The sequence below is a fragment of the Sparus aurata genome, chromosome 15, assembly GCF_900880675.1.
Source record: "Sparus aurata chromosome 15, fSpaAur1.1, whole genome shotgun sequence".
Lineage (NCBI taxonomy): Eukaryota > Metazoa > Chordata > Actinopteri > Spariformes > Sparidae > Sparus > Sparus aurata.
In genome coordinates, this window is record NC_044201.1 from 30,965,631 (window position 1) to 30,977,524 (window position 11,894).

The window sequence follows — 11,894 nt, forward strand, 5'->3', positions numbered from 1 at the left end:
GGCAGTGTTGATGTAATCATAGATGTCGTCCTGTGAGGTGTTGGTAATGTTGAAATCTTCCATTTTTCAGAGTGAAACCTGTCGTTTGAGAGATCAGGTTATAGACAGGGGGCAAGTTTTTAAATATCTACCTGACATTGTTCAGTGATATGACACAAGCAAACACCTCAGTACACCTATAGTTTACCTACAATCAAATCATACCAGTATATTATATATATATATATATATATATATATATATATATATATATATATATATATATATATATATATATATATATATATATATATATATATATATATATATATATATATTTATATATATATATATATATATATTAAAAGCTGGATATCCATGACTGTTTGCTGTCCTCATCATCTTCATATGTAAGAAAAAGTCCTACATTTTACCTTTTGAAAGCCGAAACACTCCACCTGACTGTGTTCCCTCCACCGTCTGCCGTTATGATCTTTGCATTCAACAGTCAATATGTCAAGTTATAACATGCACTCTGATCCTGTTCATCAACTCCTCCCTACTCCTGACAGAAATCTAGTCAGGCATGAATGTACAAGTTTTAATTGACCTTTAGTTGTTGTTGGGGGTTTTTTTTTACCACTGTACCCATACAGTACTCTCTTTCAATACACATCTTCTTCTACTAAACAGATTACAAGACATCACGTGCATTTACTGTTATAGAAATATAGTTCAGGTTAGAACCTTTTCAAGCTCTGTTGTTTTAGTGTTGGATCAAAATGATTTGTCTCGTGCTGCACCTCAAAGTCATGTGAGCTTTTACCTGTATATTTATCTATACAGAAAACTGCTCCGAAACACATCCTTAAAACTTGCATGCCGACCACCAAAACACCAAGAATGGAACTGGTATTAACTGTATACCTTTAAGGTCAGTTTGTTTATTCAGTTTATTCAGTCATGAAAACATTGGGTTTTTTTATTGGGTTTGTTTAGTCTGAAAATAATCAACAAATGAGGATCTTTCTCTTCTCATTAACATTTCATCAACAAAGTCACATAAATCACCTTTAATAGTGAGTTTGTCAAAGGAAGAAATTCACATTTTTGATGTAGAAGCAGACTTTTAATTGAATTTCCAGGAAATGTACAATTTCACATTAAATTATATATTCTGTAATATAAGATGTTATCTATATTGAAGACACACAACTGCTCTGAACCACGGCCTTAAAACTAGCGTGCCTTCCACCAAAACACCAAAAATGACACTTGTAGACATTACATTTAAAGTAATTGTATAACAATAATAATAATAATACCTAAATCAAAATGAATACGAGATAACAAAAATGAAAAAAGTCCTAAAAACTTGTTCGGACAAAGATTTAGGAACAAAATGGTATGTCAGCTATAATTGAGCTCAATAATATAATGTTATCTGCTTTGTATTAGTAATTACAGGATGATAATGATAGACATAAAGAAACATCTTTTTACTTACAGTCATAAAACGGTATGCAAGGAATGCTGCTCAGGTGGCTCTGTAAATGAGTTAATAAGCCTTTAAGATCTATATTTAATATGAAAATATAAAGATGGCCATTTTGTACTTGCCCTGATGGCCTCAATGGCTGGAACACTCTCTGTTTCTCACCTACATGAAGCTGACTGTGTATTTGTTGTCATTATTCATACTGATGAAGAGGGCACTTTAACGCACTTTTTGGCTCCCAAGATGGTGCTTCAGCGCACGTTTTGGCTCCCAAGAGGGCACTTTAGCACGCATTTTGGCACCCAAGAGGGCACTTTAGTGTGCATTTTCCAACAATTAGGCCACTGCCCACCCCCCCATGCACACCACTGACATCTACAATATATTCCCAACAAGCCTGCACAGTATGGCATTAAAATCTGGTTCACCTGTGATGTGGCAACCTCCTATGCCTGGAGCATGGAGATTTACATGGGAAAACGACCCAGTTAATTCTGGAATTGATTAAAATTTTGGATTTCATGATCAGGACTGATGTCAAATTTGAAAAAAGGAGCAAATATTTTCAGTATATAGTGTTTGTATATAGCATTTTGTAAGCAAACAGGAGGTGGACACTTTTGGCCATGCATAAGCTAAGAGGGAGTTTTTATGTTTTTTCTGCCACTGCACAAAAAACTAATGAAGCATAAAAATCATTGATACTGCTTATTATTGACAACCATTTAGCTGCAATGATGGTTGAAGAATAATTCAGGTATGTATTATTTTGTAAAAACATGGTGATTTAATGCTATTCTCCCTTATAAATCATCTGCATTATGTTATCTAATAGGCATTTAAACGGTTAAAATTCAGAATTTATATGAAATTTTAGTTTTCATGACCAGGACTGATGCAAATTTAAAAAACTGGGGGGAAAAAGTGGATTTTTTTTATATATGTATTAGTTTTATAGCATTTTAGAAATGTAAACATGAGGTGGACACTTTTGGCCACAAACAAGCTGAGAGGGAGTTTTTATGTTTTTCTGTCACTGCACAAAAAACTAATGAAGCATAAAAATCATTGATACTGCTTATTATTGACACACATTAAGCTGCAATGCTGGTTAAAGAATAATTTGGGTAGCATGTATTATTTTGCAAAAACATGCTGATTTAATGCTATTCTCCCTTACAAATCATCAGCATTATGTTATCTAATAGGCATTTAAAGGGTTAAAATTCAGAATTTGAATGAAATTTTAGTTTTCATGACAAGGACTGATGCAAATTTAAAAAACTGGTAAAAAAAAAAATGGAATTTTTTCAATATATGTATTAGTTTTATAGCATTTTGAAAATGTAAACAGGAGGTGGACACTTTTGGCCACGAACAAGCTGAGAGGGAGTTTTTTCTACTTTGCCTTCCCTGCACAAAAATAACAATGCATAATAATCAATGTTGGTGTTAATCAGTTACATATCTCAGACTGTGTTATTGATAATACCGAAGATAAACCGGTAGCACTGAGAAGATAGGCAGTGATCATTTTTGTGGTAGTTTTCCAACAAGCGCATTGTGCAAACAAATTGGCATTTGAGGGGTTAAAAAATTAAAAATTTATTAATTTTTTGTATTTATGACAATAACGGATATTAATTAAACATTTTATGCAGTTAAAAGCATCAAAAAACATACAAAATCCCAAAAATTACAGACTCAATCTGTTGGTGGCCATTTTTGGCCACGAACAAGCTGAGAGGGTAGTAAAAACGAACAAGGCCAGAGGGTTAAAACATGCATCTGGCTCACCTGAAACATTATGCCAACCCACCAGTGACACAGTCACTAATGAGCCCAACATCTTTGGGCCAACTCAACACTGACGCCTGCTGCTTACGCCGAGCAGTCAGAGACTCACAGTCAGCCACGAGATGACCAGGCGTATGACAAAAGAAACACAACTCAACACAACAACAGTTCTCAAATTCTTCTAGCAACATCAGCAAAACGCTCCGCTACGTCCCAGCAGCCAGTGGTTTGATCCCGGGACCTACACACTATTCCGCCGCCTAAATCAGTAACTCGTCATCCTGCTTTGACCTGCTGCTAAAGGATGAAATCCTGCAGCATATTGTGGCCATGACAAACCTGCATGGGAGACGCTCAATCCTAGACTGGCAAGATGTGGACAAGGAGGAACTTCAGGCTTACGTGGGGTTGCTCATTTTGGCCGTCAAGGTCAAAATATGAATCAACCCTCAGCCTCTGGAGTTAGAAATCAGGACAGAGCAATTTCTGGGCTACGATGTCCCACAAGAGGTTTCACCACATCAGCAACACTGCATTTCGACAACAACCAACCTCGACCCTGCCACCTTAATGACAGGCTGGCTTCCTTCTGCAAAGATTGGGACGTGTGGACGTGAGCTGGACTCTCACACCCAGACACATACCGCCTCTCAGAATATTAATGATGCATCAATGCATTTTGTGATTTGGTTCAATTAAAAACTGTGGAGTTGTGTAAAGCAAAAAAATAACAATGCGTCAAGATCAATGTTGCTGCCAATCACTGACCCATCTCAGGGCCCACTCTTTGAACCACCCTTTTTTTCAATAGAAAACAGTGGGTCTATGTAAACATACTAGCCTTTAAAGGATTAAAATCCAGAAAATACAATTAATATTTGATATGTATGTTTCAGACAGGATAGTTTTAAAAGATTGCCTTGTTAAAGTGGAAAAAAATATTAATATATAATATTTTTACAGCAGTTTGTGGGAAGGTGACATTTTTTGTCATTAGTGACAAATGTGTTTATTTAAAGGGATATTCCGGTGTAAGTTTAATCCATGGTCTAACACACCGTGAAACTGTGTTAGACTCCCTCTCGAGAGATCAAGTTAGCAGACCGCTAATTTACGGAGTTTTATCAACCTCAGAAACGACCGCACGACAACAATACACTGCAGTAAATGGATCCAAATATAAACCGCCACCAAAAAGCCACAAATAATGCTCAGAACAGCACCAAACTTCAGCAACAGTACAAATAGGGTCTCAGCACATAGTCCGGGGCATCTAACCTCCGCTAGCTTAGCTGGATTTCTACTGAAAAGCTGACTAAATTTACCACTCTTCTGCAGCAGCTTCCTGTTGACGGGAAGTCCCGACGAGTCGATTACCGAGTGCAGTAGAGTTCCACGGCTCAAGGATGAAAATGTATGATTATGACTCCATGGAAAAGCAATCAAAGTTCATATGTGTCTTACCTGCCAGTTTATAACAGTTATTATCGAGAGCGGACAGGGAAAAGAACGGAATTGAGCATTTCTAACCGCACTAATCGTCGCGTCGGGACTTCCCCGACCCGGAAGCTGATGGAGGAGAGTTGAAATCTATTTTCCCAATAGCTTCCCTAGCTAAGCTAGCGGAGGTTAGATGCTCCGGACTATGTGCTGAGACCCTATTTGTGGCTTTTTGGTGGCGGTTTATATTTGGATCCGTTTACTGCAGTGTATTGTTGTCGTGCGGTCGTTTCTGAGGTTGATAAAACTCTGTAAATTAGCGGTCTGCTAACTTGATCTCTCAAGAGGGAGTCTAACACAGTTTTACGGTGATTTAGACCATAGTTTAAATTTACACCTGAACATCCCTTTAAAGATCTCTTAAGGGTTAAAATAATCCCTTTGATTAGATTAATGAAATGACCTGTAAAACACTTAACCACGGCTAAAGATCTCCTGAAACATCAACTTCACAGTGGTGCCAAAGAGACAGACAAGAAGATGAACAAGAGCAGAGGGCTTCATCCTCTGGGTACCATCAGTGTCCAAAAATATCACACTTGATTGCTTTTAATAGATAAAAAAGAAACTAAGAAATAATGAGGCCAAATAAGGCCGTACACATTACTCTGGCAAACTTGACGACTATTTTTATTTATTTCATGAAGTTGGAACTTAATGGTGCCTTTTACCTGACCAGTTTAAGAGAAGGCTGTCATGGAGCCACACATACAAATTGCATGTGTTAAGCGTCCAATCAGTGTAATGTAAATGTTAATTATGGGGTAAATTATTTCTGTTAATTAACAAACAGATGCAGCTCATTTACAGACGCACATACTGTAATAAATGTTATTTATAACGTACCTACCATAGAATAAAGAGCGTAGATTGCCACGAGGGTCAAAGGAAGGCCAACAGAAATGATTATCCACATCACCACATTCATGATGCGATAGACTTTTTCATGATCATGGTCGACGGTTCTGTTTTCATCGTGGTCATAGGCAGTGTTGATGTAATCATAGATGTCGTCCTGTGAGGTGTTGGTAACGTTGAAATCTTCCATTTTTCAGAGTGAAACCTGTCGTTTGAGAGATCAGGTTATAGACAGGGGGCAAGTTTTTAAATATCTACCTGACATTGTTCAGTGATATGACACAAGCAAACACCTCAGTACACCTATAGTTTACCTGCAATCAAATCATACCAGTATATTATATATATATATATATATATATATATATTAAAAGCTGGATATCCATGACTGTTTGCTCTCCTCATCATCTTCATCATCAAGAAAAAGTCCTACATTTTACCTTTTGAAAGCCGAAACACTCCACCTGACTGTGTTCCCTCCACCGTCTGCTGTTATGATCTTTGCATTCAACAGTCAATATGTCAAGTTATAACATGCACTCTGATCCTGTTCATCAACTCCTCCCTACTCCTTACAGAAACCTAGTCAGGCATGAATGTACAAGTTTTAATTGACCTTTAGTTGTCTGTTGTTTTTACCACCGTATCCATACAGTACTCTATATGAATCTACATCTTCTTCTAAACAGATAAGAAGATATCACATGCATTTACTGCTATAGAAATATAGTTTGGGTTCGAACCTTTTCAAGCTCTGTTGTTTTAGTGTTGGATTAAAATGATTTGTCTCGTGCTGCACCTCAAAGTCATGTGAGCTTTTACCTGTATATTTACCTCTACAGAAAACTGCTCCGAAACACATCCTTGAAATTTGCATGCCGACCACCAAAACACCAAGAAAGGAACTGGTATTAAAGTGGCACAATGTAGTATTTTAGAATAAATAAAATAAAAGTCAGGATTTGAATATTTACAAGATTGATAAGGTAATAACACAAAGTCAGAAATTTGTATTCTTTCATCAGTGAAAAAACAAACTGTTCTCAGAGGAAAATAAGGTCCAAGAATACTGTTTGAAGCTAGAAAGGTGGCAGGGTCCGCAACATATAAGTGAAACCGTATAAACTGCGTTGTCCTTTAAGGTCAGTTTGTTTATTCAGTTTATTCAGTCACGAAAACAAAGAGAGTTTGTTTATTGAGTTTATTTGGTCAGAAAATAATCAGCCAATGAAGATCTTTCTCATCTCATTAACATTTCATCAACAAAGTGTCATAATGCACCTTTAATAGAGATTTGTCAAAGGAAGAAATTCACATTTTTGATGTAGAAGCAGACTTTTAATTGAATTTCCAGAAAATGTAAAATTTTATGTAAAAAAAAAATGTAAGATGTTATCCATATTGATGACACACAACTGCTCTGAACCATGGCATTAAAACTAGCGTGCCTTCCACCAAAACACCAAAAATTAAACTTATAGGTAATACATTTAAAGTAATTGTATATTATTGTTTCCTGTCTGTATGAAACATGAAAAACAAAACAATAATAACTAAATCAGAATGAATATGAGAGAACAAAAACGAAAAAAGTCCTAAAACTTGTTTGAACAAAGATTAAGAAACAAGACGGCAGGGCAGACATAATTGTGCTCAATAATATATCATCTGCTTTGTCTTAGTAATTACAGGATGATAATGATAGACATTAAGACAGGTCTTTTATTTACATTAATGAAACAGTTTGCAAGGAATGCTGCTCAGGTGTGGACAATGGTGGCTCTGTAAATGAGTTAATAAGCCTTTAGTATCTATATTTAATATGATAATATGAAGGTGGCCATTTTGTACTTGCCCTGATGAAGGCCTCAATGGCTGAAACACGTAGGCATGTTTTTCCTGCTGTTTTGATTCAATATCTTTGAGATATTACAGACTTTTGAACACATCGCCCCCTTGAGTGCCTCAGACCATTTCCTTAGAACATTTCCCAGCAGCCAGTGCTCCCACAGCACTGCTTCCTTTATCTCTCTAGTTAGGTTAGGGTTAGTATCAGTAGATGACAGTATCTGTCCTGTCTCTATCCTTTCTATTTGCCTACATGTCTTCTTCTGTTTTCCCTCCTTCTTTCTCCACCTACACGAAGCTGACTGTGAATTTGTTGTCATTATTCATACTGATGAAGTTCAAACATCATTGCTGTTCATTCTGCTGCTATTATTGCTCTTTGTTCTTCTGCTGCTGTCATTGCTGTCCATTCTGCAACAACACACCGCGGCCAGAAGCTTGTCTATGATCCCTTTCCTCATGAAAACATACAGAAGTAAGTCTGCAAGAGGACTCAGCCGAACAAACATGGCCGACAGGTTGTTGAGGGTCCAGGTGTCTAAGGTGTCATCCTCTGCCACAACCAAAATGATGCTCGGCAGGAGCAGCAGCGTGTAAATAAGCAGCACCAGAACCAAAGTTCCAACAATTCGTCGTTTTTCATCAGAGGGAACGCGGCTGGCAGACAGAGCTCTGATGGTCCCACCCAGGAAGAATATCAACAGTGGAAGGGGAAGGAGGAGGAAGATGCAGCAGATGATTTTCTCTGCCATATAACTAACCACTAAAAATAAAGGGAGGGTAAAGGTGAGAGAAAGGACCCAGACCGCTACAGAGACCGCCACAGAGATCTTGATGGTTCTACTGAAGCGGTACCACAGTGGGTAGGCAATAAGCAAATACCTGTAACACAAGATGGATGCTTGGTGTCAGTTTCTCACAAGCTTCATAATTATATAGTAACATGATGGTCAAACACAGCTGCACACATTGTATATACAGATAGTCACCTTTCCAGGGCGATACACACCATGAAGCAAATACTGGCAAACTGACATAAAGAGTGAAAAAAATCTTCAATGTCATGCTCCATATCTGTTGCCATCTCAACGATCATACAGCAGAACTGAATGAGGTTGGAAATGAGAAGGTTGATAATGTAGATCGGTGCAACATGATCACCTCGCACCTGCAGGAAAACATTAGTAAATATAAACAAGTAGTTGTGAACAATAGGGAAGCACACAGCCTCACAGCAAATGAGATGACAATTAGCTATTGCCATTTGGGGGGATGCAACAGCACCCTTATTCTTTATGGCAGTCTGCCAGTCCCAAATGGAAAAGTCACCTTGACTAGTGAGTCCAGAGGGCTCCCACCAAGGTTCTTGTTTCCTTCAGAGTCTGACTCCAGCTCAGGTCCCTCTGTGCCGCCCTTGAACTAGGCTTGTCACAAGAACCGATACTTCGATACCAATTCGATGCCGACACGAAAAAAATAATTCGATACTTGCTTTTTTCTGGTACCGCCAGAACCGAATATACAACTTTTCACTCGGCGAGCCGTGTCAATTCTTGGCGGAACTGATGGGGGCAGTATACGCGTGTGAGCAGCACAGAGCAGTCAGCGGCGCTGAAGAAGAAAACCTGCCGTCTTAGGAAAAAATGGCTTGTGCAAGTGAGAGTGAAAGCACAACACATCGGCTCGTCGACAAGACAGGTATTAAGAGTTGCGTGTGGAAATATTTTGCATTCGAAGCGGATATATACGGAGCAATTCTAGACTCAAACAAGCCGACATGCAAACAGTGCCTAATAAGTTTTCAAACAAAAGGAGGAAGCAGGTCAAACCTGGCCAAACACCTCAAAGACAGGCACCCCGACTTGTTTAGAGAATTCAATTTGTGGTATCAAATTAGTATCGAGAATCGTGGAAATTCACAGGTATTGGTATCGACTACTAAAATTCTGGTATCGTGACAACCCTACCTTGAACACACCACAAACATGCAGCCCGAAGTCTTCCGACCACTACAGGTCTTCCCTTTCTTCTTTTCTTGAGCTGAATGCTCATTCAGCATATTTTTCTTTTTGACTGTGGATGTAATTGATGATTTCTGGACCAACAGACCCTGTCAGTAGTTGTGAGAAGGTGTGGCTCACATGCACGAAACTAAAGATCTTTTGTAAGACCTTATTAGGGGATTTAACTTCTAGGTCAGGGGTCTGAACAGTAGGATATGATTTGGTTCACTTTGCTCCCATTGAACAATCCCATAGAGCTGATACTACGACTGTTGGGCATTATCCTCAGATACATCTGACATGTAGTCTTGGCAGAGCATTTACGTTTTCTGAACCTTCAGAATTAACCCATCTATCATAGGCACGTAAAAGATGCACAGGTTATATGTAGCTAAAGTGTGGGTTTGGCTTAGGTTTTCTTTCTTTTAAAGCAACACATGCACCTCACAACACCACCAACAAAACCTTGTGCACATTCTGCACAAACAGTCTGCAAACATATCACTGGCTGGCTCCAATCTTGGATGAAGAGAAGCCTACTAACCTATCCTGTAACCACCCTTCCTTTCATACAAACTGCATGTGTTAAGGATCCAACCAATGTAATGTAGATTTAAAAAGTCGAATTTATAATGTACGTACCATAGAATAAAGAGCGTAGATGGCTACGAGGGTCAAAGGAAGGCCGACAGAAATGATTATCCACGTCACAACATTCATGATGCGCTGGACTTTTTCATGGTCGACAGTTCTGTTTTCATCGTAGTCAGAGGCAGTGTTGAGGTAATCACTGATGTTGTCCTGTGAGGTGTTGGTAATGTTGAAAACTGCCATTCTTCAGAGTGAAACCTGTTGTTTGACAGATCAGGTTGTAGACGGGGAGCAAGTTTTTAAATATCTACCTGAAATTGTTCAGTGATGTCACTGAAGCAAACCCCTCAGTACACCTATAGTTTACCCACATTCATATCATATCAAACATGATCTGTATTATTAGTTTTACATGTTCAAAGCTAAATGTTCATGACTGTTTTGCAGTTATCATCATGTTTACATGTAAAAATTCACAGGATTTACCTTTCAAAGCTGAAACTCTCCACCTGACTGCTCTCTTCACCTGCGTCGGATATCTTGTCATCTGGTTCTTGTTAATGTGCTCCTTTCCTTTGAAAGAAGTGAGATGTAAGTATGCATGATTATGCATTTCTCAAACCCCCATCATTTCATCATCAAGTTTTGAAAAGATCTCTGATAAATGTTTTCTTCAGCAGTTCCTGTTTTGTAGTGGTTCAAGCATGAAAAGAATGTGTACAGTGTTTCCTCTACATTCATTTAGGAGTGGCGGCCCGCCACTCCTTAGTCCTAGCCGCCGCTCCTTCAAGATTCTTTTTTTTTCTTTTTTTTTTTTTTATTGTCGCAAATACACCACCGCCGCATCATATCTCCACCTTCACAGCAGAGTCCTGCACTGGGTCGGGTGTCGCGAGTGCTGAGGTAAACTAGATAACTATCTTGCTCAGTATCTACTCTTTGGAGTAGACCCCCTCCCCCCCACAAGAACTTACCGGTGCCACCGACGTTAATTACTCGCGAGAGCGCGGCCTTGAAAGTGACATCACGTCAAGCACCCAGGCACCAGGTCGGAGAGTCAGAGGAGTGTCATCTTGAAAATAGGGCAACGACTCACCGGAGAAAAGGTAGACTTATTAACTTAAGAAAATGTATAATAGATTTATAAGTTCAATAGGACATTCGCAAAATATTGATGGCCAGCTAAGGTTACGAAACATATCGGTAGCTTAATTAATTGGGCCCAGTGCCAACTCAACTCAGTGTCGCTAACGTGAGTAAACTAATTAATAGCATTAAGCGAATATATACACGCCATGATGTCACTGCTGACTGCATTTTCAGATGAGCTCGTTCAAATATTTCTCAAAACCCAGAAAAATTCATTGTTCTGAACCTGGGTGCAATCTTTGCCACTGATCCTACAGCCCCATCAAGAAATTATTATTTATTGTTTTTGCTATTTTTTTTATTTTATTGTTGTATTTTTGTTATCATTTTTTATTTTTACATTCAGCCTTTAAAAATCCCTTTTCCATGCCAGCCATTCAATAAAAAGGGGGATTATGCTGGGCATAAAAGTAAAATCTGCAGTCAAGTGACATTTGTTTACGCCGCCACGGCTCCCCGGAGAGCCCGCCCCCGCTGCTGAAAAAAATCCTAGAGGAAACACTGGTGTATATATATATATATATATATATATATATATATATATATATATATATATATATATATATATATATATAATATATATATATTGTATGTATATATATATATATATATATATATATATATATATATATATATATATATATATATATATATATATATATACATACAAA

General features: G+C 38.1%; 1 protein-coding gene across 1 annotated transcript; it reads right to left on the reverse strand.

Annotated features, from left to right (window-relative positions):
* Nucleotides 1–7,818: 7,818 nt before the first annotated feature.
* LOC115596839 (ovarian cancer G-protein coupled receptor 1-like) lies at nucleotides 7,819–10,317 on the reverse strand. The gene is made up of 3 exons (XM_030442263.1): nucleotides 10,126–10,317; nucleotides 8,470–8,648; nucleotides 7,819–8,362 (listed from the first exon to the last, which is right to left on the reverse strand). Exons 1-3 carry the CDS (start codon nucleotides 10,315–10,317, stop codon nucleotides 7,819–7,821), a joined length of 915 nt encoding a protein of 304 aa, XP_030298123.1.
* Nucleotides 10,318–11,894: the final 1,577 nt, after the last annotated feature.